The sequence below is a fragment of the Protopterus annectens genome, chromosome 7.part1 (assembly GCF_019279795.1).
Source record: "Protopterus annectens isolate FY-2018-M chromosome 7.part1, PAN1.0, whole genome shotgun sequence".
Lineage (NCBI taxonomy): Eukaryota > Metazoa > Chordata > Ceratodontiformes > Protopteridae > Protopterus > Protopterus annectens.
Genome location: NC_056740.1, coordinates 220,360,357 through 220,386,887, shown reverse-complemented (window position 1 = coordinate 220,386,887; position 26,531 = coordinate 220,360,357). Strand labels below are relative to the sequence as shown.

Below are 26,531 nucleotides of genomic sequence, written 5' to 3'. Positions count from 1 at the left end.
GGCTCCCGAGGGTACTAATAGCAATGTGGAGAGAAAGACATATCCCAGATGACTGGAGAATAAGCATACTTGTGCCAGTGTACAAGAACAAAGGAGACATCCACAACTCTGGGCAGTACAGAGGCATCAAACTCCTATCACATTGCATGAAAGTTCTGGACAGGATGATTGATAAGCAGATATGCAGACTAGTAGAAGGTACGATGGGAGATGAACAGTTCAGAGCAGGATGCAGCACAAAAGAGCAGGATGCAGCACAACTGACCTGATGTTTGCAGTGAGGCAGATACTTGAGAAGAAGCTAGAGATGAGAGAGTCCAACTGGGCATTCCTAGACTTGGAGAAAGCACAGAACAAGATCCAGCAGTACTGCTCCAGAAACACTGGTAAAATTAGTGCAGACTATGTACAATGACCCAATGACTGAAGTACGTACAGTGTTCGGCCTCACAGAGGGGTTCCCAGTGGGACTGGGTGTACACCCGGGATCAGCTCTGAGACCACTGCTGTTCATACAGGAGATGGACTACATTAGCAAACAGGTCAGAGGGGACAGATCAACAAAGTTGCTGTATGCAGACAATGTGGCATTACAGGCTGGAACTTCAGCAAAGGATAGGAGAATGGAATGCAAAACTGAAGGCACATGGGATGAAACTAAGCACAGATAAGATGGTGGTAATGGCAGCAAATTGGGGAAATCAGAAGAAGCTGAGAACAGTGATATAAGGGAAGATAGTAGACCAGGTAAACAGCATCAAGTATCTGGGAGGGGTGGTTGAGGAGAAGGGAAGTCTGAATGAAGAGGTCAAAGCTAGAATAAGAGGGGCTGCAGCCAAATGGCATAGAGTATCAGGTGTAGTCTAGGACAGAAGAATGCCAAAGAAGCTGAAAAGTAAGGTGAACAAAACAGTGGTGCGACCAGTACTACTGTATGGTACAGAAACCTGAGCAGTAAAGGCACAACAGTTGAAGAAGCTAGAGGTGATGGAAATTAAGTGCCTGAGAAGGGTGGTAGGATGCACACTGTGGGACAGATGAACAAATGAGGACATAAGAGCAGGAAACATCAAAGAGAACAAATTACGATGGTTTGAACACGTGCAGAAAACCAGAAGACAATTTGGTGAGGAAGATTTGGGACAGACAGGGAGAACGTAAGAGGAGGTGAGGACATCCAGCAAAGAGGTGGATGGATTGTGTGAAAGAAGAGATATGACAGTCAGGCATGAGTGTTGAAGAAGGCAGAAGTGTGGCACCGAATCATGAGACTTGGCGACAGTTAACATGATACCCCGACCCCATGTAGAAAAAAAATGGGAAAAAGGGGGCTGATGATGATGACTGTGGGTTGTCTTAAGGGAAATGCAACATGGCTTCTTACATAAAGCTAAAATATCCAGTGTTTCATAAGGTTTTATTGTTCCGTTTAGGCAGTGTATCTAGTTTTTACCTGGGGGTTGACAGACCATTTCTTGCCAAGTGTGGTTGAACTACTCTACATTAAATCTAATCTAATGCCAAGAATACTGCATCAGTGAGCCCAGACAATATCCCAGGATGCCTTCTAAACAGCATGAAACAGGACCTATCAGTCTCTCTTGAATTGCTATATAACTATAGGTTCCAAACAGGCTTCATGCCTCATGAATGAAGAACAGCAACAGTCATCCCTCTGGAAACTACAGACCCATAAGTCTCACTAGTCTCATATGCAAAGCCATGGAAGAAATGATTAATAAGGTCATAGGAAAGCTTCAGACATTGGACCCATCTGGTTTTGTCAAAGACAGGTCATGTCTACTCAAACTGGTGAACTTCATTGAGGAGGTCACCAAAGCAAAGGATGAGAACAAAATGGTTCATACTGCCTACCTTGACCTTGCCATGGCATTTGACACAATACACCACTCAGGCATTCTTGCCAAACTCAGGAGGTTATGTATAAACCTTATGTCACCCAGTAGGGTAGCCAGCTGGCTCATAGAGAGGACCCATAAAGTTAGAATTGGGGAGTTGACCTCTACAAAGAGGCCAGTCACAAGTGGAGTCCCTCAGGGATCAGTCCTGGGACCATTCCTTTTTGGAATATACTTCTATGAAGTCAAGGCCAATGTCAGTGGTCTCAGACTGACTAAATTTGCAGATGATTGTAAATTAGGAGCACTCATATAATCCTCCACCTACACAAATCTTTTCCTGGAAGGGCTGACACAGGCAAATAACTGGTGTTAGAGCATGGACTAAAGCTTAATGTCAAGAAATGCACAATAGTATCTTTTGGGAAGTCATCCACACCTGGTAACTATTATATTGACAACACACCCCTAAAAGTTGACCCAGTAGACAGGGACTTGGGGACACACACAGACAGTAATCCAGCACTTGACCAACCCATCTCTACAGTAGTGAGGAAATCATTCTATGTTGTGCATCTTATAAATATATGGCATCTAGGTCCAAGGAAGTCATTGTTCCACTGTACATCAGACCTGTCATTGAGTACAAGGTCCCCTTTGGTATGTACCTAACCAGGCATATCCAACAACATCCACAGAGGTTCCTCACTAAAAGACGTGTCCTATGCAGACTGTCTCAAGGCACTATCCCTGTATTCTGTCTCCTACAAGCTGTTGAGAGATCTATGCCTGGCATACAAAGCATTGTCAGAACCCACTCTGATGGACCACCTGCATATCTGCAAAACAAATAGCAACAGAATTACCCATTCTAAAGACTTAAACCTTGCCTGTGATGTAAATAAGACCTGCTGGAGAAACAGGTATGTAACCTAGAGACTTAATCCTTCTCTGGAATAGGCTACCCATCCATGTGAAGCAGAGTTCTTCCCTAACCCAGTTCAAGTGCAACTTGGATAACTGGATGGAGAACAGAAAATTCATCCCTGGTTTGGCTTTAATGGACACAGGCAGCCTGTAAATGGTTCACCTCCCAAGTCCCTGCTTACACTTATCAAAGATAACAGAACTTGTCAAAGATTTGGGATGCATGGCTAGGTTTAAAAATGCCCTTGTGGTTGTCAGCCCAGTAAATATCTATGAAATGTTTTTTTCACGAGCAATGACAACATTCTTGTTCCTGCATATAGACTGGTGTACTGTATGCTATTGTTTTCTATAATTTTTTCCCATTTTTCATTGTTCGCAGACCTGTAGCTTTGGCAGAGTGAAGAAGGTGGTTAGGTGCAAGCTGTTAGGAAGTGTGAACATACCATCAGCATTCATTTATATGAGTAAATGTTGGCAATGTCAATGTCTGTCTGGCTGTAACAGTAGTATGTTTTTTGTTATTTAAAATAATTGCCTCTGCACTTCCAAATGTTGCTACTTTTAACAGAACTACTGCTGCGATTGTCTGCTCTAGCTGGGCTCCCATTGGTTGATTGTGTGTGCGATGTTGGCAAACTATGGCCATTTGTTTTTTTTTTTTTTGCAGTTATTGGTTTTCGAAGATTTTACAGTTCGATGTTGTACTTCCATCAATGTTATTTTCATTCAGTAAGTGAATATAGACCTGATTATCGTAATATGCTACCTTGTACCTTACTATACAGCTGCATTTGTCTAACCAGTGTTTTCCAAATGCATATAATGCTGACTTCTAGCTTGTATTGTTTCCTGGAATACTATCAAAAGGGAAGGTAAACAGCACACAGAAAAACAGGTCAGATAACACAGCCATAGCCACTACAGTCTGCTGTTTAATGAACCTCTGATAAACTGCAGCACAATTACATTGGTACAGCTGATGTTTATGGCTGTACTCTGGTGGCCTAGATAGCCACAGCATCCTAATTTATGTAAGGAGTCCTTCATTTTGCTTGTAAGCAGCCATCTACCTGTGGATCAGTCCTGCTGTTACATAATATGTTCAGCCACAATATGTACTGTGACATTTGCTATTTAATTCTATATGATACACAGACTTCAAGAGTTAGTATTAAATAACTTCATTCATTCCTTTCAGTGTACAATATCCTTGTGAAAGCTCACTTAAAACATACTACCCAAAAAGCTCATAGTTACAGTAACTTAAACACAGCATTCACCTCAAAGACTTCACAGACTAAATGGTGTAAGATGTATTGCCTCATCCTGCTCTGGTCTCCATCAGTGCAGTAGTGTTCTCAGTTGTAAAACTCAATACTTCACAGGAACGGCTGTACACCTTCATCAGACAGCACTTCCCCCACCCCACTAACTTGTCCTGCATCATGCAGCTCCCAGAAAAAATTAAACTGACTGGACAGTTCTCTTGGACACTGCGCATGCTTTTTGGATCACAGTGGGAACCATTTTAGCCCAAGATAATACCATCCATCCTAACCACCCTCCCACTGTGAAATATGTGACCTTGTATACCACTGCGGCCATATTCCTGCAAAGGCAGGCAATCATATTATTTGAAAAGGTATCAAAAAGGTTTCATAGTCTCCATGTAGGCTACAGCTCTCACTACTTGATCCTTTGGGTTACTACACATCTGCTACACTTTGCACAACAGATACTATGTGCAAGCATATATTTTTCAGTACCCAAATTCAAGAGCTTTATTGTAATCAAAATTAAGACTGCTCTCCAGAATGTGGTAAACAAATACCATAGTATACATTCTTTTTCCCCTCTAAGCTTATAAGAATCAATGATAAAGATACAAATCAATCTTCTAGATCCCAAGCCTAGTGCTCTAAGGTCTAGTGACAGCAACTAAAACTCTGGGACACAGAATATGTCCATAGCCAGAAACCTGATGAATAATGATCTACCAAAAGCTTCAAGTATCAGCCTTTACCACATAAATGAATGAAGCATCTACAACACATATGGAATAATACATAACTGATTTCTGCTCTACCAGCCAAATATTCTTGCAGTTTATGAAACAGGTTTCATGTGAAGTGATAAGGATGAGAATTTTATCATAACCATGCATGCATACAGGAAGCACAAAGGTGCTGGTAGGGTTGCTATTCTGTACAGCAACTGTCTCATGTACCTCTTGTCTAACATCCAACTTCTGTCCTCACCAACAGAATCCCTGGCGATAAATACACTAGTCAACAATTCAACACTGCTCACTGAAGCATGCATATATGTATCTCCTGGCACAGATCCATCAGCAGCTGAGGAGTTATTATGCTAACCACATCTGATCTTATCATTGTTGCACATCTAAACACTGACTGGAAGCATTCCACAGATGACTTGCCTCTTCCTCACATTGTTTCATTAACTATTTACACAGATAAACGTTCCTGCTGGGAAAATACTGGTCCTTAGTAACTATCTCTCATAACACCACTTTATGTGAGGTTATGTCAGATTCCACTGATGATCACCTCCCTGTATGTGTGGTTTGATGTTACCATAAGATTCATAAGACCCCTTGATACTGCATAATAAGAAGTAAGAAACATTTTAATGATGAATACTTTAAAATTGCTCTCTTGACAACAGACTGGGCATATCTTCAAAGGTTACCTTTGGATGATGCAGTTTCTTCTATTATCTCTGCTATTGATAAGATGGCTCCTCCTCAAATGACAAGTATGTTCTATAAATATACCATGGCTTAATCCAAATGCTAAAACCAGATGAAAGACAGATGGATCCATTTTCCAGGTATCAAAAAATAATCAAGATCAGATTAAGTTTAAAGAACCCCACAACCAGGTAAAGAAACAGCTAGCACTGGTGACAAGAACTAGCAAACTCAACAGCATCTTTATGCTAACAATGCCAACAATTCTGGAGTACCTTAGATCATATTATCCATCCAGGTCACAACACTTTCCCACCAATTCTCTTACAACTTAATGAGTCTGGACATCATCTGTGTTTTCCAGTCACTTCTACTTATTCCAACAAAAACATGGTTTCAAATAAGTACACTGAAAGTTCAAATCTTGTGTTCATAGGTCAACGCTAGGCTGCTGATCCAATGGATTTTTTGTAGCCTCACCACAGAATTCTGCACTAAAATTACCAAGATATGGAATAAACTTTTACTACTGAAATTGCATCTCTCAATACTGTTAGACAATACTCAATACTTACACAATAATCACACTTCATAGATAATCTCACTCCTGAATTTCTAAACTCACCATGAGGACCATATCCTATACCATCACTATTCTACTGGAGAGGGCAAAGATCCCTCAAGTATGGAAATATGTACTTACTGTACTCATCTGAAAGGGTGAGCTCTCTCTGTGGGAATGAACAGTTACTGTCTAAGTAGCCTTGCAATTTTCTCTATCCAAGGGTCTTGGAAAATGTATTTGTCAACAGCTGCTTAAATAACTTACTGACCGATAACTTCTCCAATAAAAAACATGGGTTCGGCCCTAACCATGATACAGATTCAGAACTCCTGGATATGGCTGAATTAATTCAGCTAAACTTGGACATGGACATTTTAGTAGGAACAAGTTATCTCAATCTCTCATTGGTTCCTGAAATTGTCACTCACTCAAAACTTTCAACACGACCATGCAGGATGAGGTCCGACTTTTAGTGCTTTCAGATGATCTTACAAAAAGATTATGAGCTAAGCTGTTAGACATAACCACTCCATAGGTACTTACTAGGTTGCTGATCTGTTAGGAACTTACATTTCCATGGCAGTTATTAGTCTTTATATTTTGTATACAAATAACCGAAAGATGGGCCGAGCAAGGGTATGTTGCGGTATTTATATGTCTCCCCTATCCATGAGGGGCAGGAGTGATAAACAGGGAGTGACTTTGCAGTTACCCATCCATTCAGCCAAATTACGTGTGAACAGAGAAAGAGAAGCACTTTGCCTTTTGATGAGTGGAAGACGGTTTCATATAGGCAGTACTCTCTGTGATACAGACCTAACTCTCCAAAATATTCTTTTAATTTTGCAAAAGAGATCGAAATCCCTTGAACAGGTATTTATGACACCAGTGGACTTGGCAATGTGTAATATAGCTGATAGAACAGGGCCTGTTGAGGCTCTATACACAAGGCAGATGTTTACTTTCAGTAGTTTGTAGGCTACATAGAATAGGGACAAGGCTGTGAGATAGTTTGCATAGTTTTTATGATTTAGGCATTTGAATTTTTTTTTCTAGTGAAAAAAAGCATAGTGGTAATTTTAGCTGTGTTAAGTATTGGACAGGTATATACCAGAAAGGAGACTGTACTCGGTGATCAATCCAATGAGTGCCAAATTCAGAGGAATGATTATGTCCATGACTTGGATGCTATACCCTTAGTTAAAAGCTATGCAATAAAAAAGGGCTTCCTTAAAACAGTGGATACACTGGGTTCTCAAAGGACAATTCATTGTTGATACAGGTTCCCAGAACACCAACTACAGGATCACTTTTTCAGGGATCCGAACTATGGGAGCACTCTTCTCACTTGCTCTCACACTATTGGGAGCACTCTTCTCCCTTGCTCTCACACTATTGGGAGCACTCTTCTCCCTTGCTCTCGCACTATTAGGAGCACTCTTCTCCCTTGCTCTCACACTATTGGGAGCACTCTTCTCCCTTGCTCTCGCACTATTGGGAGCACTCTTCTCCCTTGCTCTCGCACTATTGGGAGCACTCTTCTCCCTTGCTCTCACACTATTGGGAGCACTCTTCTCCCTTGCTCTCGCACTATTAGGAGCACTCTTCTCCCTTGCTCTCGCACTATTGGGAGCACTCTTCTCCCTTGCTCTCGCACTATTGGGAGCACTCTTCTCCCTTGCTCTCGCACTATTGGGAGCACTCTTCTCCCTTGCTCTCGCACTATTGGGAGCACTCTTCTTACTTGCTCTCACACTATTGGGAGCACTCTTCTCCCTTGCTCTCACACTATTGGGAGCACTCTTCTCCCTTGCTCTCACACTATTGGGAGCACTCTTCTCCCTTGCTCTCACACTATTGGGAGCACTCTTCTCCCTTGCTCTCGCACTATTGGGAGCACTCTTCTCCCTTGCTCTCGCACTATTGGGAGCACTCTTCTCCCTTGCTCTCGTACTATTGGGAGCACTCTTCTCCCTTGCTCTCACACTATCGCACAAAAAGACTGTGAGCTGTTAGATGGAACCATTCCATCTTGTCCCTTGTGCCTGTTTGATGCAGGTGTCACAGTTTTCTGTGCTAGGTTCTTTACTGCTCAGTCTTTGTAAAGAAAATGGTAAATCGGTCTGAAAATACAAAATTTGTCCAATGCATGGATGATTCCATCAGTGTTTCCTCAGACAGCAACATTTTAACTATTGAATGTAAACTGCAAATTAACTTCCACTTGCTCCAAAACTGGATCATTAATCTTGGGCAACACCAAAACAAATCCCAGTGAACATTATTCCAGCCCAAATCCTTCTATTATAATGTCTATGTCTTGTGCTAATGCTACATCACAATGGAGAGCAAGTCTTAACCATTTATTCTCTGGATAATCCCCCAGTTGAAGAAGTCATCACTGATAACCATCTCAACTCTGATTTGTATATAGTAATGCAGTCACTCATACAAATCAAAAGCTACAGTGCCTACACAGGGCTCCTGCATTTGTACCAGACTGCATTAAATAAGTAGCTACCAGCCCTTTTCTCCTTCTGACCATACTTTATTTAGCCCACCTATTAACTGGTGTATCTCCTTCAGTGATCCCCTAAAAAATGTAGCTGGTATACAGCAGGATATTTTGCAATATTTTGTTTGCAGGACATCATGGCATGACTCCTCACTTGAAATAGCTTGAGTTACATCTATACAACTTCATTTTGCACAAATGCATCTTATTAAAAGAATCCCCCCACCATTTAATCCTATAAACTGGAGGCAGACTCAACAAGATCTATGCACATCCACTGGGAAACCTGCTCATATCCCAGTTACAAAAACTAAACATGAACATTCCATGTTAACTGTTACCACTGGTAAATGGTGTGAAAAAATTCCTTAAACCTGGCAGTATCATAGCAGGGTGAAGTAACTGGGGAACTTGTTTCAGATGCCAGCTTGTAGAGCTGCCTGATGTGTCTAACATTTTAAAAAAATCACAGCTTGCAAGCTGAAAATTACACAATAGAGCTCAAGAAGTTTGCACTGTAACTTCCAATGGGCAGAGCCTAAGCCTTTGCCAGAATAAAATTATGTCATGACATTTCAAATGTCCATATCTCTGAAACCACAGAGACTATAACAGAAGTATAAATAGCAAGCTCTTCAGCACAAACTATTTTTAAAGTAGTAGTATTCTTTAGGTACTTGGTCTTAAACCAAATATTACAAGTCACAGTAAACACAGTTACTATTATATTTGTAAAATTCTGTAAACAACTTACAATATCTCAGCAAGGACTCAAGATACACACATACTGTCAACAGCATTTTATTCATCAAGCTGTGACCTTTCATATGAGGCTAAGGAGTTCTGTCTGTGTTACTTGGTTGTTGAGATATTTATAAAAAATGTGAAAACTATATATGTATAAATTAATATCATAAAAACAACAGTTAATATCTACTTATCTGCACTAGAGACAGGTCAAATACTAATGCAGTTGAATTTGCCATTGTGTAAGCTTTAAAATAAAATCTTTTAAAACCTGTACATAACATGGTTTTGGAATTATTGATGCAAATATGAACAAGCAATATTTGATGCCTAGAAGCGTCAGTAGGAGTTAATTGCAGATGTACCTAGACGCATCACGCAGATGTAATGAGTTAATAATCAGTCTGTAAACTGTCAAAGTGTCCTTTTTTAAGGTAGTTAAGCTTCCTTAAAAATAGTCTAAGGAATCACAATTGCTTGGCAGCTTGTAAACTGCTAAACATTTTTTTAAATGTTTGGTAGAGGAGGTGCCAAATGAGTTTGCTGCCCAGGGTGCCACATTTCCCTGCTATAGCTCTGCAAACTGAGTTAAATACCACTAAAAGGTTGACTTAAGGAAAAAAAAGTCAAAAATATTTTCCTGTCAAATTGAAAATGCCTCTTCGGCATAACATAATGTGAATGTCTATCATATCTTGCATATTTACTTTTATTGTAGACTATTTACTTACTTACCTTCTTGGCTGAACCATGCAATGTTTATCTATTTCTCATAGGTTCATAGAACGTTACTAGACTAACGGCCTACAGCCCTTACAAGCCTAGCCATATTTATCTTGAGTTGTCCCAATTGTCGCTGGTTTTGGTAGTTAATACGGACTTCTTCTGTCCAGGAGGGACATGGGTGCCACCCCAGGAGTGAATTTGCGTTCACCAATCCATTGATATTGGCTGCTTTTGAAAAAGGTCAGGGAGGAGCTCTGTTTTACGGCAGATGTACCTAGAGCCATCACTCGGATGTAATGAGTTAACAGTCCGTCTGTAAACTGTCAAAGTGTCCTTTTTAAGGTAGTTAAGCTTCCTTAAAATAGTCTGCAAGGAATCACAATTGCTTGACAGCTTGTAAACTGATAAACATTTTTTTAAATGTTTGGTAGAGGAGGTGCCAAATGAGTTTAATGCCCTGGGTGCCAAATTTCCTTGCTATTGCTCTGCAAACTGAGTTAAATACCACTAAAAGGTTGACTTAAGAAAAAAAGTCAAAAATATTTTTCCTGTCAAACTGAAAATGCCTCTTTTGCATAACATAATGTGAACATCTATCTTATCTTGCAAATTTACTTATATTGTACACTATTTACTTACTTACCTTCTTGGCTGAACCATCCAATGCTTATCTATTTCTCATAGGTTCATAGAAGGTTACTAGACTAACAGCCCTAGAGCCCTTACAAGCCTAGCCATATTTATCCCGAGTTGTCCCAATTGTTGGTGGTTTTGGTAGTTAATACTGAATTCCTCTGTCCAGGAGGGACATGGGCGCCACCCCAGGAGTGAATTTGCGGTCACCAATCCATTGCTACAGGTTGTTTTTGAAGAGGGTCAGGGAGGAACTCTGTTTTACGGGAAGTGGAAGCTTGTTCCAGAGAAGTGACAGTCTCTAGGAGATGCATCTCTCTCTCTCTCTCCAGCATGACCTGTTCAAGTCAGAGGCTAGTTAAGATTCCTGGAGTGAGTGACCCTCGTGCAGTTTTGATTTACAAATGTGTAGCATTTCCATCAGGGCCAGGTCAGAGACTGCCTTGTAAGTCAAGCACAATCACCCCTTAGCAACCTGTAGGAGACAGAATGCAGTGACATGGCTTTCAGTCTTTCAGCATAAGACTTGCTTGTGAACCCTGTAATTTCTTGGTGAGAAATCTCTTTGGTCTGTCCAACTGCTGTAGGTGTCTGGTGAGATGCATGCAAAAGGGAGCACTGCACTCAATTATTGGTCTGATGAGGGCCAATAATGGAATTATAACATCCTTAGATCTAGATGATTTGCCTTTACTTATAAGGATTTCCTTACTAGTGTGGATATATGGTGGTCAAAGTTTAGATTGCCATCAGCCTGAGTACCCAGATCATGTACCACTGGGTCTACACTTACAGGAGTGTAGGGATTTCAGCTTTCCCAAAGGAAATAATAATGCATTTTTTGCATTTAGCTTTAATCTGTGGCTGTGGCACCAATCATTCATCTGCGTGAACCCTGTCTGCAATATATTAACATCACTAGAGGACTCAGTGATTGCTCCCAATTTGCAATCAGAGAACTTGGTCAGTGGCAGGCTGTCCAAGTTTGCCTGGACTTCTGAGAAATAAATTCTGAACAGTAAATGGCCCAGCCCAGAACCCTGAAGTATGCCACTGGCCACTGGCAAATGGTCTTTTGCTAGAGGTGACGCCACCCACTTTGACAAGAGTGCGTCCGGTCGGTGAGCCAGTTGGCTACCCATCTGGAAATGTAAGGGTTAATTCTCAACTGGGAGAGTTTCTCTATAATAGAGTGGGGGATTGTGTCAAATGCCTTAGCTAGGTCAGGGCATAGGACAGGCAGCATGCACTGTCTTTCCCTTGTCCAGGGTCTTGGTGGTTTTCTTGAAGAAGTCAACCATATTTAACAGGCATGATCAACCTGGGTTAGGTCCTTATTAATAGCTACTCAAGCTTATGGGCCTATAATTCCCAGGGTTGGTTGATGATCCCCCTTTGTGCAGTGGGATTACTGTTGCTGTCCTCCATTCAGTCAGAACACACCCAGTTAACAGGCTGTGGTTAAACAGGGGTGGTGGTGTGGGTGAGGGTCTGCTAGGTCATGTTTTAAGTTGCTTAAAAGGCAACCTGGGATGTTGTCTGGTCCCACTGATGCCATGCTTTTGGCTTTGGACAGTGTTGAGATTACCTGGTCTCTTGAGGTAATAAGCTGAGGAATGGTGGCTGGTATACTTTGAGGATGACTGGAGAGAACAAGGGAGTGAAGTCTGCTCCAAATCCATCAACTAGCAGGTTGGCTATTAGCTCTGGTTGGGAATAGATGGGCGCCATCCACAACCAGTTCAGCGCATAGATGGTCATTCTCTTTTAGGTTCTGGGCATAGTTAAAGAATGCCTTGTGATTATCCTTAGCTAAGGAGACTAGTTTTGCTTTGTAATTAGATTTGGAGGACTTCACAAGATCTATAATTTGTTTAAGCTAGAAAGGGATTTCTTCCTCTGCTGAGCTAGTTCTCTCTTGTTTTTGGACATCAGATTCTTTCTGTTGTTGTATACCCCGTTTGCAATAGGGGTCCACCAGGGTGGTTTGTTTTTTTTTTGTCAAGAACTGGTTTTAATCCGTCCAGGTACAGCTGATTCTATACAACTGTTAAGTGGTTATACAGGGCATTGGTGTACATCTCTGCAAAGGAATCTGTGTCACCTGTGTTTGAGGGGGCTGTGAAACTTCTTATACCATTACTTATTAGGAGGTAATTAGATTCTTTCTGTTGTTGTATACCCCGTTTACAATAGGGGTCCACCAGGGTGGTTTATTTTTTTGGCAAGAACTGGTTTTAATCCGGCCAGGTACAGCTGTTTCTATACAACTGTTAAGTGGTTATATAGGGCATTGGTGTACAGCTCTGCAAACGAATCTGCATTTGAGGGGGCTGTGAAAAGTACAGTTTTGTACCTACCATAAATGTAGATGTTCGAAGATCCACATTGCTGCAGTCCTAACACTTGGGTAGTCCGCTGTCCCAGTCAGCCCGAATACCAAAGTATATGGCTGACGTCGGTCAAGGCGCATTAGTCTGACGTCAGGACGTCAGGGTACAAATGCGCATGACCGACGTCATATCCTCAGTCTTTTCTTGCCCCAGATGTCAGAAGACCCTAAAAAGATAAGGCTAAAACCAAAAAACACCACACACTCCTGCACCAAATATATATACAATATATACAAATTTACAAGAGTATAACCTCACCCACACCACCACCCCTAAACACAGAGGGGAAGGAGGGAGGGTAAATTGGACTGCAGCAATGTGGATCTTCGAACATCTACATTTATGGTAGGTACAAAACTGTACTATGTTCTTCATACCACATTGCTGCAGTCCTAACACTTGGGTAGAATCCCAAAGCAGAGGTAAGGGAGGCTGGCAAATCATAAGGAAGCAGGAGCTGACAACATGCCCTGCAAAATAGCCGTGGCAAAACCAGCCCTAGATTTAGAGTAGAGAGGAAGGTGGTAATGCTTAGAGAAAGTATGCACTGAACTCCAAGTAGCTGCCTCCAAAATATCCTTAGTTGCCACCCCCCTTAGAAATGCTGTAGAAGTGGCAGTAGCCCTAGTGGAATGAGGTCTAATCCCAGCTGGAATCTCCTTGCCATGATGGGAATAACAAAATGCAATGCAAAACCCAATCCACTTAGAAATAGTTTGTTTTGACACAGGCTTGCCCTGAGAACTCAAAGCAAAAGAAACAAACAACTGCTGAGACTGCCTAAAATCCTTAGTCCTGCTTAAATAATAACGCAACTGCCTGTATACATCTAAAGTGTGCAAAATCTTTTCCCCCTTATTTTGGGGATCTGCATAAAAGGTAGGCAAATGAATAGTTTGGTTTAAAGCCACACTAGAAACCACTTTAGGCATAAAGGAAGGATTAGTACGTAAAGATACCCTATCCTTATGAAAAATCAGGAAAGGCTCAACCGCCATAAGGGCCTGCAATTCAGACACCCTTCTTGCAGATGTAATGGCTAACAAAAAGCAGTCTTCCATGACAAATATTTCAATTCAGCAGTAGCTGCAGGCTCAAAAGGTTGTAGAGTGAGTTTCTCCAACACAAAATTGAGGTCCCAAGCAGGAGTAGGAGCTCTACGGGGGTCTTATACTCTTTGCCCCTCTAAGAAATTGCTTGAACAAAGGATGAGAAAACAATGGTGGGTCACAATCATAGTGAGCTGAAATTGCTGCAGCATGAATCTTAATGGAAGAGAAAGACAAACCTTTGTCCAATAACTCAGTAAGATATTGAAGAGCCACACTCAAATTCGGCTCAGAAACATCCAAATCCTTTGCTGCACACCAAAATAAAAATCTCTTCCATTTTCCTGCGTACACTTTCCTTGTACTAGGTCTTCTGGCTTCCATAATCACATTCAAAACTTGTTGAGGAAGCTGAGACCTGCTATGGTTCAAAACAGAATATGCCAAGCTGTTAGATGAAGAGAGTGAAGCTTGACATTGAGCAGATGCCCGTCCTTCTGAGACAATAGGTGTGGAATCAAAGGTAGGGCCATGGAGGCTTCCTTACCAGACTCCTCAGCAATGGGTACCAGTGCTGCCGAGGCCAATCCGGAGCTATTAAAATCATCCTTGGCTTGTCTTGTCTGACCTTTAGAAGTACCTTTGGGAGGAGAGGCAGAGGTGGAAAGGCATACACATGAAGATTTTTCCAACTGAAAGAAAGAGCATCCACTTTCCAGGCTGTGTGATGAAACCTTTCGTGCAAAACTTTGGCAGCTGGTGGTTTAGTGGAGAAGCGAACAGATCTATGTCTGGAGTTCCCCATGACACTGTCAATGTCTGAAATACATGAAGATCCAGTTTCCACTCGTGGGGATCCATGATTTGCCTGCTTAACACATCTGCTAAGGAGTTCTGTGCTCCTGGCAGAAACCTTGCTTGAAGATTCAGCTGCAAGCTTAACGCAGTCTCCCACAAAATCATTGCTTGCCTGCATAGAGGATAAGAATGTGTACCCCATTGTTTGTTGATGTACCACATGACAGTTGTGTTGTCTGTTAGAATCAACACCTGCCCTGGAAGAAGTAAATCCTTGAAAGCCAGTAATGCAAACTGGACTGCTAACATCTCCTTCATGTTGATATGTAGATGCTGCAGTCTGGCAGGCCACTTGTCTTGTATCCACTTTCCATTCAGATGAGCTCCCCAAGCTGTGTCTGAGGCATCTGTCGTTAGAATCTGACTCGCCTCTGGCCGGGTCACAGAGAGTCCCTTGTTTAGGTGACATTCCTGAGCCCACCACAAAAATTCCTTTTGAATGCAAGGTATTATTGGAATGACAGTGTCTAAATCCTGGCAGTGCTGTGTCCATACATTTTTGAGATACCATTGTAGCTTCCTCATATGCAGTTTGGCATTGGGAAGTACCAGAATACAAGATGCCATGAACCCTAAGGCTTGAAGGACTGTCCTTGCAGTCAGCCCGGACTGATGAGATAGTTGATGGAAGTAAAGAGAAAGATTCTTTTGTTTGTCCGGGGTTAAAAAGGCCATCTGGGTTGCTGTATTCAGTCTCACACCCAGAAAGCACATGTCTTGAGAGGGTACTAGACTGGACTTTATTTCGTTCACAGAATACCCTAGGCATCTTAGCACTGCTATCACATATTCCAAATGCTGAAGAAGCACGTCCCTTCCTTGAGCCAGAATCAGGCAATCGTCCAAATAAGGATAGATTTGTATTCCTTTTAGCCTGAAGAAAGCTATCACTGGAGCCAGAACCTTCGTGAATACTCTGGGCGCAGTAGATAAGCCAAAGGGCAATGCAGAGAACTGATAATGAGAATTCCCAGCTCGAAAACGCAGATACTTCCTGCAAATTAGTCTGATAGGAACATGAAGGTAAGCTTCCTTGAGATCCAAAGTTACCATCCAGTGATCTTTGCCCAGCAGAGGTAAAAGCTGTTGTAACGTCAACATTTTGAACTTGGGAATGTCCAGATAAGTGTTGAGGATAGACAGATCCAAAATTGGTCTCCACGTGTTTCCCTTTTTTGGTACTAGGAACAGGCGAGAATAAAATCCTAGGCCCCTTTCTGGCACAGGAACTGGCTGAATGGCCCCTATTTGGAGCAACAGAGAAATTTGCTTGTGAGCCTCTTTCCTTTGTTGAGGAGGAATGTCTGGCATGCCTTTGAAAGGAGGCAAGGTATGGAAATAAAACCTGTAACCGTGGTGAATGATATCCAATACCCATCTGTCTTGGGTAATTAAACTCCAGTTTTCTTTGAAAAGTGCCAACCTTCCTCCCAAAGGTGCTGCCAGACGAGAAGATTCTGGCAGCTGAAAAGGCAGGTCATTGTGTCTGTTTACGAAAGGACTGACCCCTGCCCTCACCAGAAGACTGAGCAGGTGAACTCCTGTTCTAGGCCTAAAAGAACCTTGAGCTCTGCCTCTACCACGCCTAGACCTACCCCTAGACTGGGAATCATAAGCAGGATATGTCCACCCCTTGGTAGGCCAATTTCTACTAAACTTCGGAGGCTGACCCTGCAAAAAATCTTTAACAGTCTCCATAGACTTAGCCTTGTCTTCCATTTTCTTTAGAACTGCTTCCACAGGCGAACCAAACAACACATCAGATTGTAAAGGAGCATCTAAAATCCTTGTTTTCACATGCTCAGCTAAATTCTGATCCCTCAACCAGGCGTGCCTGCGAAGAACCGAACCAGTGGCAGCCACCCTCGAAGAGGCCTGCACAGCATCAAAACCACATTGCAAAGAATGCTTACCCACCTGTTCAGAAACATGAACTAAATCCTGCAACTCTTTACACTCAATACCTTCCGCCAAAGCATCTACCTTAGACTTTAATTGTGAAAGGAGATAATTTTGGTATTTCAACATGTGAAACTGGCAATTCAAAGCTCTCATGGCCAAAGTGGAAGAAGTATACACTTTCTTTCCCCATCTATCCAAAGCCCTAGCCTCTTTATCTGGAGGAACAGGATTTTTAACAACAGAAGCCTTAACACCTTTAGGCCCCTGTGAAACAGTTTCTGGGTCTGCCCTAGGACTCTTAAAAGATACTTATGAGCTTCAGGCACCCTATAATATCTATCCGGTTTAACTGGAGCAGGAGGCAAAGAGTCAGGGTTCAGAGAAGCCTCTGCAAAAACATCCTCTACCACATCTAGAACAGGAGGTATAGCTAAAGGCCTATGCTGGGGTAGAAACAAAATTCCCTAAGCCTTTTCCTGGAATCAGAGAAATCCTGACCTTCCCATTTAAAATGCTCCCTCATGGAATGAAGAGTCTCTGAAAATGAAAAATCCTCAGGAGGAGAAGCAGAAGGAGTAGAATCATCTACATCAGAATCAGAGTAAGGGGAATACTCCTGCAAGTCTTCAGTCAAGACTCAGAAGCATCGAACACTGCTCAAAACTCCCAAGCTCAGGTTCCACCCTAGGCCTCTTATCAGGAGGGGCATAGAACCTCTAATCATTGTAATCAAATCTTCTGCCATCTTAAGCATATGCTTCTTAGGTACAGACCCTGAAGAACTAGGGGTAACTCCTGAAACAAAACCTGGCCTGCCCCTGGGAGAAGCCTTGGAAACAGCAGGGGAGGGCCTAACTACCTTAGGAAGGGAGGGAAGAACAGCTACCTGAGAAGCCCCTTCCGCCTGGCCTACCTCCTGAGAGGTCACATCTTGCAGTAATAAAGTCTCTCCCTGGGATTCCAAAGAAATTTCTGGCTGAACCCCTGGCTCCACCGAGCCCTCTAAAGAACCGACGTCCGGGATGGACGGTTCTTCCAGCCTAGGCTTCGCTGTTTTGTCCTTGCGCTTTTTTGACGAAGCGGGCGTCGGAGCATCCGACGGCATTTTATAATTACACCGCTTCCCAAAAACTAACCTGGCACAATCTAATCTTCTCTTTATAGTGCGTTTGTTAAATCTAGCACAAGAGCGACAGCCAACAACGTCGTGCTCAGGCCCTAGGCAAGGTATACACAAGGTATGGTAATCCCTATGAGGTATCTGTTTCCCACAAGAAATACAGTTATTCACTTTTTCTGACATCCAGTAAAATACTGAGGCAAGAAAAAAACAAAATAATCCCCAACGGGGTACTTAGCCAATTTGGATTCGGTCTGAAACTCCGACTTCGGAAAATCTCAGAACGCCAACCTGCACTTGCAAAACTGCTTCTGCATCGGACCATGCGGCAAAAAAGACTGAGGATATGACGTCGGTCATGCGCATTTGTACCCTGACGTCCTGACGTCAGACTAATGCGCCTTGACCGACGTCAGCCATATACTTTGGTATTCGGGCCGACTGGGACAGCGGACTACCCAAGTGTTAGGACTGCAGCAATGTGGTATGAAGAACATCTTCTTATTCCATTACTATTTAGTTGGTAATTTGTCTCTGAAAAATTCTTAAGTGTTTTTGAGATTGATGGGGTATCTGGCCTTATAATTACATCAAGCAAGACAAATTTATGCTCCGATCTTACCAGGGAGGACATCAAACAGGGGGGAGGTGCAATGCTCACCCATGTTAGTGAGTACTATGTCCAGGACATTTGAGCCTCTTGTGGGTGTGCTGACTAGCTGTTCCAGAGGCTTGCATTGACAAAGTCCAAGAACCTCTGAGTCAGCATGTTTGTGGTTGTGTATGTTTCCCAGTCAATGGTAAGATAATTAAAATCACCCACGAGTAAAATGTTGGGTTGTATGGCAAGTGACTCCAGTAAGTTCAGGTATGCAGTATGCTTTTCCTGTTTCATGGTGGGGGACCTACAGCTAGCTATGATGTGGTACGGGGCTTTGCCTATAGTTAACCTCACATGGAATATCTCAAGACAGTCATACTGTTTGATCAATTTCAAGGTGTACTTATCCTTAATCAAGATGGTACACCTCTTCCCTTTCACTCTCCGTTTGTGGTCTGAAAGTATGGAAGGCATTGTAGCCCTGCACAGCCGAGGTGCTTTCCGTGCCTTTGAACCATATCTCGATGACTGCACAGATGTCAGCATCTTCCAAATTGAGAAGTGCTTCCAGGGAGTGCAGTTTCCCATTTAAACTCCTAGCATTAATCAGCAGTACCTTGAGTTTATCTAGAGAGGATTTTGTTACGTTGGGAGGTTGGTTATTTTTAACATTGCCTAAAAAAGGCACAATAGGGGGTGGCTTTTGCCAGTACTGAAAGCCTAGAGGAGACAGGTGCAGACCCTCACTGGCAAAGCAGCATGGCCTGTCCACCATATTTCCCCAGGCTGACAGACACTGGATCCCCTTGGATTGACACCAGAAGCTCAGCTAACTGTTAAAGTCAATAATTCTTTGTTTGCATTGTGGCATCATCCTTGGAGAAGGAAGAATGCTGCTTAAGGCTAGGCTTATACCTGCCTGTCAAACATAATCTGAGAGTTCAGTCATTTCTCTTTTCATATAGTCCAGTGAAGTATATCTCAAGTCATTCACCCCCACATGGACTATGATGGAGTCATACTGTTACTTGTGGTTGAGTGACTTCATTGGTTGAGTGACTTGAGGGATCCTGGCACCTGACAGGCAGCTACCTGTAACTCACTCCTTATCCAGCCTGGTAAAGGGAACTTCCATGTGTCTCACAATGGAGTCATCTACAACCAAGACATTAGGTTTTGTGGTGTTATGCCTTATGGACTTATTTGATGAGACACTAGTGTGTATGTTATTATGTACTGTGGCCGTTTTTTGCATTGTTACTTGTGTTAAGTGGTTTCCATTTGGGAAGCCTCTGGTATTTTGGTAAGTTACTTGTGAGTATCTCCACATATGTAGGTTTATGTGTTCTGTCCTTATTGTGTGTGAGAAGTGTGTGTGTGTGTTGACAACCTGTTTGGCATTTGATTTGTCCTTATGTGAGAGTCTTACCTCCAATTTCATAGTGTAATTGCATCTCTCACATAAAGTATTTGTTTGTTTTAGGAGTAAGTGCTTGTCAGTATATATGAAACAATTGCTACATTGCCTCAGGATGCCCATGTCTATTAGGCTGGCCAGAGAGATGATGGGAAACTGCCCATTCATGATAGCAGGCTCTTACTGTTTTATTAGGGAAGGGAATGGGTTAATTGGACAGGACTGTGCTGCTAGTGCCGAGACTACAAGAGGGACCTATACTTTGTGTAGGCCAAGGTTGATCAATGAGGCAACACTGCTCAGTGAGCAACTTAGTTGCTTCTAGAACAGCAGAAAAGTTTGGAAGGGTTTCACTGACAGCTGTTAGGAAAAAACAGAGCTTCTAGGCTTTTGCATCTATACAGGGCATTGCTAATTGCCACTACATGAAAAGCGGCATCACACAAATGCGAAGCTTAAATACGAGCAAAGAGAAGCAAAACTACCAGTCAGGAAAGCACACAATAAGTCTTCCACCAGCAATCCCCAACTCAGACAGGTTAAATCAGCAAACTTCTGCCAGGGTGCAGAAAAACTCCTCCTTAATGTAGAATAGCTGGTCTGCAGCCCAAGTGGAACAAGACTACACAAACTACCTACAACTAACAGATACAATGTAATACAGTGCAATTAACTAATTAGAGCAGCAGCAGACAGTACAGTTTTTTTGAAACTGCTAAATTACAGTTACAGTATATAAGAGAAATGCAAAAAATATTTAGAGCTCTTTTGTGTGCTTCCCAGCTCAGACAGACCAGGTAAATACCTACTGCCATTAGATGAATAATCCAAGTACTCCTAATGTAAATGCACACTAAAAGAATGAAATACTAACACAAACAAACTTAAAAGATGTGAAATGCTACCACAAACAAACTTAAAGATTCGGATACAGCAGTATACTTTAAACAACTTATAAAAGTGTGATTATTCAATAAAAGAACTTCACTTTGTATAAATAAGCCCAGAGCCATTCAACTGTACAGAATGTATAAAGGCACTAAAAACAAGACAAGCTGATTAAGAAGCCCTCCAGTCAATAAAACTACATGCAGAAATCTCAAGTGTTTCTCCAAGCTAAACATACCAGGCTACCTCCCAGTCAACTAGATGGAAAATCCACTGACCTCTTGATGTAAAAACAAGTGCTTGCTAGAGTATAAAAATACAATACTTTATCCTACAGCTGGCCAGATAATTAATTCAGAGCAAGTAAATCAGAACAACAGACAATGAGAGGCAAAATTCACTTTTTTTCAATATAAGCACAAGGAAAGGCAAAAAAAGAAAAAATAATTCAAGATATCAACAGCAGTATACAAAGGGAGGAGCTTATTAAGCTTAATTTACAATAACACTGAGCAGCTTAAAGTCAACAGGTTTAAAAAACAGATCAACAAAGGGCAGGCTGGGTGGGAAAAACTAGCAGGGAGTCACAAGCAGTGCTTTAGTTTATGTAGGCTTGAAATCTTTTCAGAAAAAGACAAAGACCCAGAAATTCACTGTGTATTTAAGTATCAGTCAAGAAACAATTTAACCATCCCTACTGTTCTCTTTTAGTTTCAAATTACAATTTCAAAATTCAGCTGTTCACTATATGCATAAAATATATGTTCTTTTTCTACAATTACACATTAGTACACAAGGCAGCATGTCATGCTGTACTTGTTTCCTGGGTGTAAATGCTTTGCTCATACTAATTAACAAATATGTAAAAGTGGAAAAAAAAAAAGGAAAAGTGTAATGTCCCGGAAATCACAGACATACAGGTGAAAATAGAAATAGTCCTTTCAAAAGCCAAAACCACAGCGTCAATGGGCCAGATGGTGTCCCAGGCTGCGCCTTGGACGAGCTACAGAATGAACTAACCCCCCCACCTAAACACACTGTTCAACCTCAGCCTTTCCACAGGCTACATGCCCATAGAATGACGCACAGCAACAGTTATTCCACTCCACAAAGGAGGGGCCACAACTGACCCTGGTAACTATCGCCCCATAAGCCTGACTAGCCTGGTCTGCAAGGCTATGGAGCGCATCATCATGGAACTCATTAACACAGACATTGGGAACCTCCAAACACTTGACCCGACCCAGTTCAGCTTTGTTAAGGGCAGATCATGCCTACTAAACCTGGTTGACTTCTTCGAGACAGTCACCAAGGACATAGACGAGGGAAAGGTTGTTCACACAGCCTACCTTGACCTCGCCAAGGCTTTCGACACCATTCCCCACTCGGGTATTACAGAAAAACTCACCAGCCTGAGCATAAACCCCTACATCACGAGATGGGTCGCCAACTGGCTTACAGAAATAATCTGCCCAGGACTTCAGTTGGTCTTCCCAAGTTATTTATCTCAGTCAACAAATGTAAACCTATAACTACACAGACAAAAGAAAAAACAGCAAATTGGCTTGTGCCCAGATGTAGTCTCTCTCTCTCTCAAAATGCAACTCCATCTTCCACCAGTAACAGTTTTTTCTGCAATGCCTCTGATCCATTACCCTTGTAGACGCCCAGTCCTCAAAATCATAAGTTTATTCTTGAACGGTGTAGACTGTACTCCATAACAGATGTTTAAAAATATTGTTTCTTTTTCTTCAGAATTTAAAAACGATAATACCTCTGACAGCATTGGTACAGTGACTGGGCATTTTTTTACCTTCTAACAAAGAATTTTGATTTGTTTGGTGGTCCCAGGGAAATATTTGCATGTTGTCATAAACACACATTAATGCCAAAGGAAACAACAACTAGAACATAAAAGTTGATACTTTACCCTTTTGCCCAAAGCACGGTGAAGCTGAATAATCTGTTTACAGTTCTGCTCTGTCCATCTTATCCACCTCAAGGCACTAGTGAGTTTTGGAGCTGTAAGACAAAATACGTACCATCATGAAAACAGTTCTAAAATGAATAATTATGTCTAACATTTGAGTCTCAGTAGCAGCTATCTAAGGACATCTGATTCATGATGAATAACCATTATACACAACTTTGCATACAGATCAGTACAAAGAACTACCAAAATTACTTGTGCCAAGCTCTTATAAGGAAAAATCATTATCAATGCAGCACATTTTTTTGGGGGAGATGAAATTTTCAAAGTACATTTTAGTGTCTTGCATAGCAGTCACTACATAGTTAAGTGCTCAAGACAGCAAAGCACCAGATGAACTATAATGCAAATATAATCTTAAGTTATTTTTACAATTGCCACTACCCAAGCATGAGGGAGAAAAATACCCACATCAAAATGAACTTCTCATATGGTGTACTGACATTCTCTATTATGTCCACATTGTCAAACAGCTGGCAACTCTGCTAACTGCATATAACATTTTCCTAGAATACTATGGATGTTAATAACGAAAGAAGCATGCAATTTTTCTTTCTTTATTACCTTCCATTCCAGGTGGTGGTGATAGGTCAATACTCATAACTTCGTCATTGCAGAGCTGGGACACTCCTTTTTACCCAAAGCTGGATTAGCAGAAGGAATTTCACTGACTGTTGCTAAACTTGATATCTGAAGGGTCCCAGTGGGATGAAGGCGCAGTGCTGAAAACTACTATACTTTATTCACACTGCAGTCCTATGTGGGTACAGTCTAAGTAGGTTTTGTGGGAACAAAGGTTTCATTCACCCACAGGCTCACTACCCAAGCAGAAGTGATTATTCCCTCAACATGGTTTCACCACACAATTCTACTACCCTGCATCATGGCTGTTCTACAGAACAGCACTAAAGTAAACAGACTGGCCTACCCTCTGGGCATGGGATATTAACATGCATAGCTCCCTACATAATTCATGCCCCTCATTAATTGTGTAATTTAAATAGTTAACTGGTAAGGAGCTCTATACTGAACAGTGAAGTGTTTTCTGCCTTTATGCACAACGTATGTACCACTGGAAGCGCCATACCTGAAAAATAAACAATTTGCCGGATGACTTGTATCACTTCCATATATTAAAATGTATTTTCTTTTAACTCAACGTGTTGACAGTACAGCTTTGTGAGGGTACTCACCACAATGGTACACGTTCAATTATCCGGACCACAGATGTACTATAATTCAATATAGTGAAAATTAGCTGCAGGGAGATGCCCACCTAGCAGGCCTGACTCCAGATCTTTAAATCACCCCAGAGCAAGACTGTTCACCACCACATGCTGAAAATATTAGAAAACATAAAGCAGCCTACACATGGGAGCTTCCCCTGGTAATATGCCAGGGAGAATTAAGGATATCAGAAAGGTGTTGTTCATGTCCCCCCACATCTCTAAGAAGGCAGGTGTAGCCAAGGGGTGCCCCTCAAGGAAACAAAATGGACACTCATAGGGATGGATGGAAGGGAATCATACTGCAGCAGTGTGCCTGACTTGGAATGCCTACACTTACAATGAGAGTGCTCACACAATGCTATTATTAATTGTAAAGATCTCTGCTATAGATTCATTAGAGGTAAGAACAGCACCAAAGCACTTTGCTTCCTGGGGGGAGGGGGGTTATCCCATCTACTGATCTAGAAAGAAAGTACCCAAATGCCACACAGGACAGCCATGCAAAACCATCCCTTCTCCTATTACATGTCCCATTTGCAGCATTTACTGAATATGTCAACACTGCCCCAGGCAGCCACCTCAAAAATAATCTGGGTTAACACATTTCTAAAGAAATCTGCAGACATAGCTGATGTTCTAGCAGAGTAGGGTCTGATCTGCAGTGCCTTACCATAATGACCATGGAAGGCAATGCAGTTAGTAAGTCATTTGGAGAATTCTGCCTGGACACTGTCATGTTGCAATTTATTGGTATAATACAGGATTAAAAAAAAATGATTAAGGTGCTTAAACTCTTTTTGTTTTCCAGTGCAGTCCAGTCTATAGCTATCAAGTAAAGATAACTTTACTCCTGAGGAAGAACACCAGTAACTGAACTTTTGATTTAAAATAAACTCTGACAAATTAGACTTGAGTATTGGGCTGGTTCTGAGGGCGATCCTTTTCTTGCAGAAGAATCTGTAATGCTCTTTACACATTAAGGCCTGAAACACTGAAATTCTCCTTTATGAGGTATTGGACACCAAGAAAAGGGTCTTCTAAGTTTCATCAGTAAGACCCTTTCAAGAACTACTGACAATGGGGATGCATGCTACAAGAGCTGTCAAACAAACCTTATTAAATCAGGTTATTATCAGAGAGTTTGGTCAAAGCGGGAATTCAAATACAGATGCAGTTGTCAGGTCTATATGGTGATCTCTGCAAAGAATGAAAATCTCTCCCAATTTACCAGATAGGATTTCCTGACAGTGAATCTTCCCGCTTCCTTTAGGATATGAAACAGTTTAATACTGAAGCTATCCCAAAAGGGAGTCATCTATCCCCCAAACTGACAACATGACATTCTTGAGGTCTGGGTAAACAAGAGTTCTCCTTTGCTACATTAATAAAATGTATGAGGTAAAGAGCTGTATGAGGTCTTTTCCTGATCATCTGCTCCAGGTGGGAGAAAGGAGAGTTATGTAGAAACTTACCATAATTGTAAATACTCCGGTATCTCCACTACTGCAATAGTGCTAACTCTTTTGACTTCTGCAGCAGAAAGCCAAAGGTTCGGCCTGACTTCCAAAGTTTTTTTTCACACTTCCCATACTCAGCCAGGTGGAAGCTCTCCCACCTGAACTTCAGTACATATGTGGTACAACAGGGATATCCATCAACAAAGTATTTTTTTCTTGCTCTGATGCCTTAGCACTGGCTGCTTGCTGGCCAATGCCTTAAGTGATGACAACTCAAGTGGAAAAGAATGCAAATTTGTCTAAGTCCTAAACAAATCTAAACAGGAATACACTGTAGAGTTAAAAGATATGGAAGGTGAGAGTAAAAGGTAACTGGGTACTCACTCCAACTTCATTCAATATGGTATCAGGTCAAGAACAGATGGACGGAGGGAGAGAAATATAAGTAAAACAGTGAACATACCTAGGCATGTACAATTATGATACATTCCCACACAACTGTACTATGTTCTTCATATTGTTCATATTGTTTACTGTTGCAGTAGTGCTAATTCATGAGATGATTCTCACAGCTTCCATAGTTGGGGGTGCTTGGTTCTGTGAAGGAATGAGCTTTAAAAACCTTTGCAGGATAGCTGTGGTAAAACCTGCCATGGTTCTGGTGAAAATGTCCAAGTTGTACCGTTTGGAGTTGCTGCTGTCACCCCCTAGTAGTGCGTGCTCTGCCATGCTCTGATACAGTTTTTCCATGGAAAGAGTAGCAAAATAGGATGCAGTGAGACAGCTAATTTAAAATAAACTATTTTGGCATAGGCATTCCCTCCTTACCCTTTGCAAAGCCTATGAACAGATGGTCAGTTTTTTTAAAATACAAATTTGTTTCAATCAAATGTATACATCTGAATTTCCTCAAATAAATATAAATTCTTACACACGTCT

General features: G+C 41.7%; 1 protein-coding gene across 5 annotated transcripts in view; it reads right to left on the bottom strand.

The window, feature by feature from the left end:
- MTFMT (mitochondrial methionyl-tRNA formyltransferase) overlaps window positions 1-26,531 on the bottom strand; it is a 585,047-nt gene that overhangs the window by 75,793 nt on the left and 482,723 nt on the right. For all 5 annotated transcript variants that reach the window (XM_044078670.1, XM_044078669.1, XM_044078671.1 and 2 more), the window contains exon 6: window positions 22,847-22,938. In XM_044078670.1, the coding sequence (XP_043934605.1) occupies window positions 22,847-22,938 (92 nt within the window). The remainder of the gene's footprint in view (window positions 1-22,846; window positions 22,939-26,531) is intronic.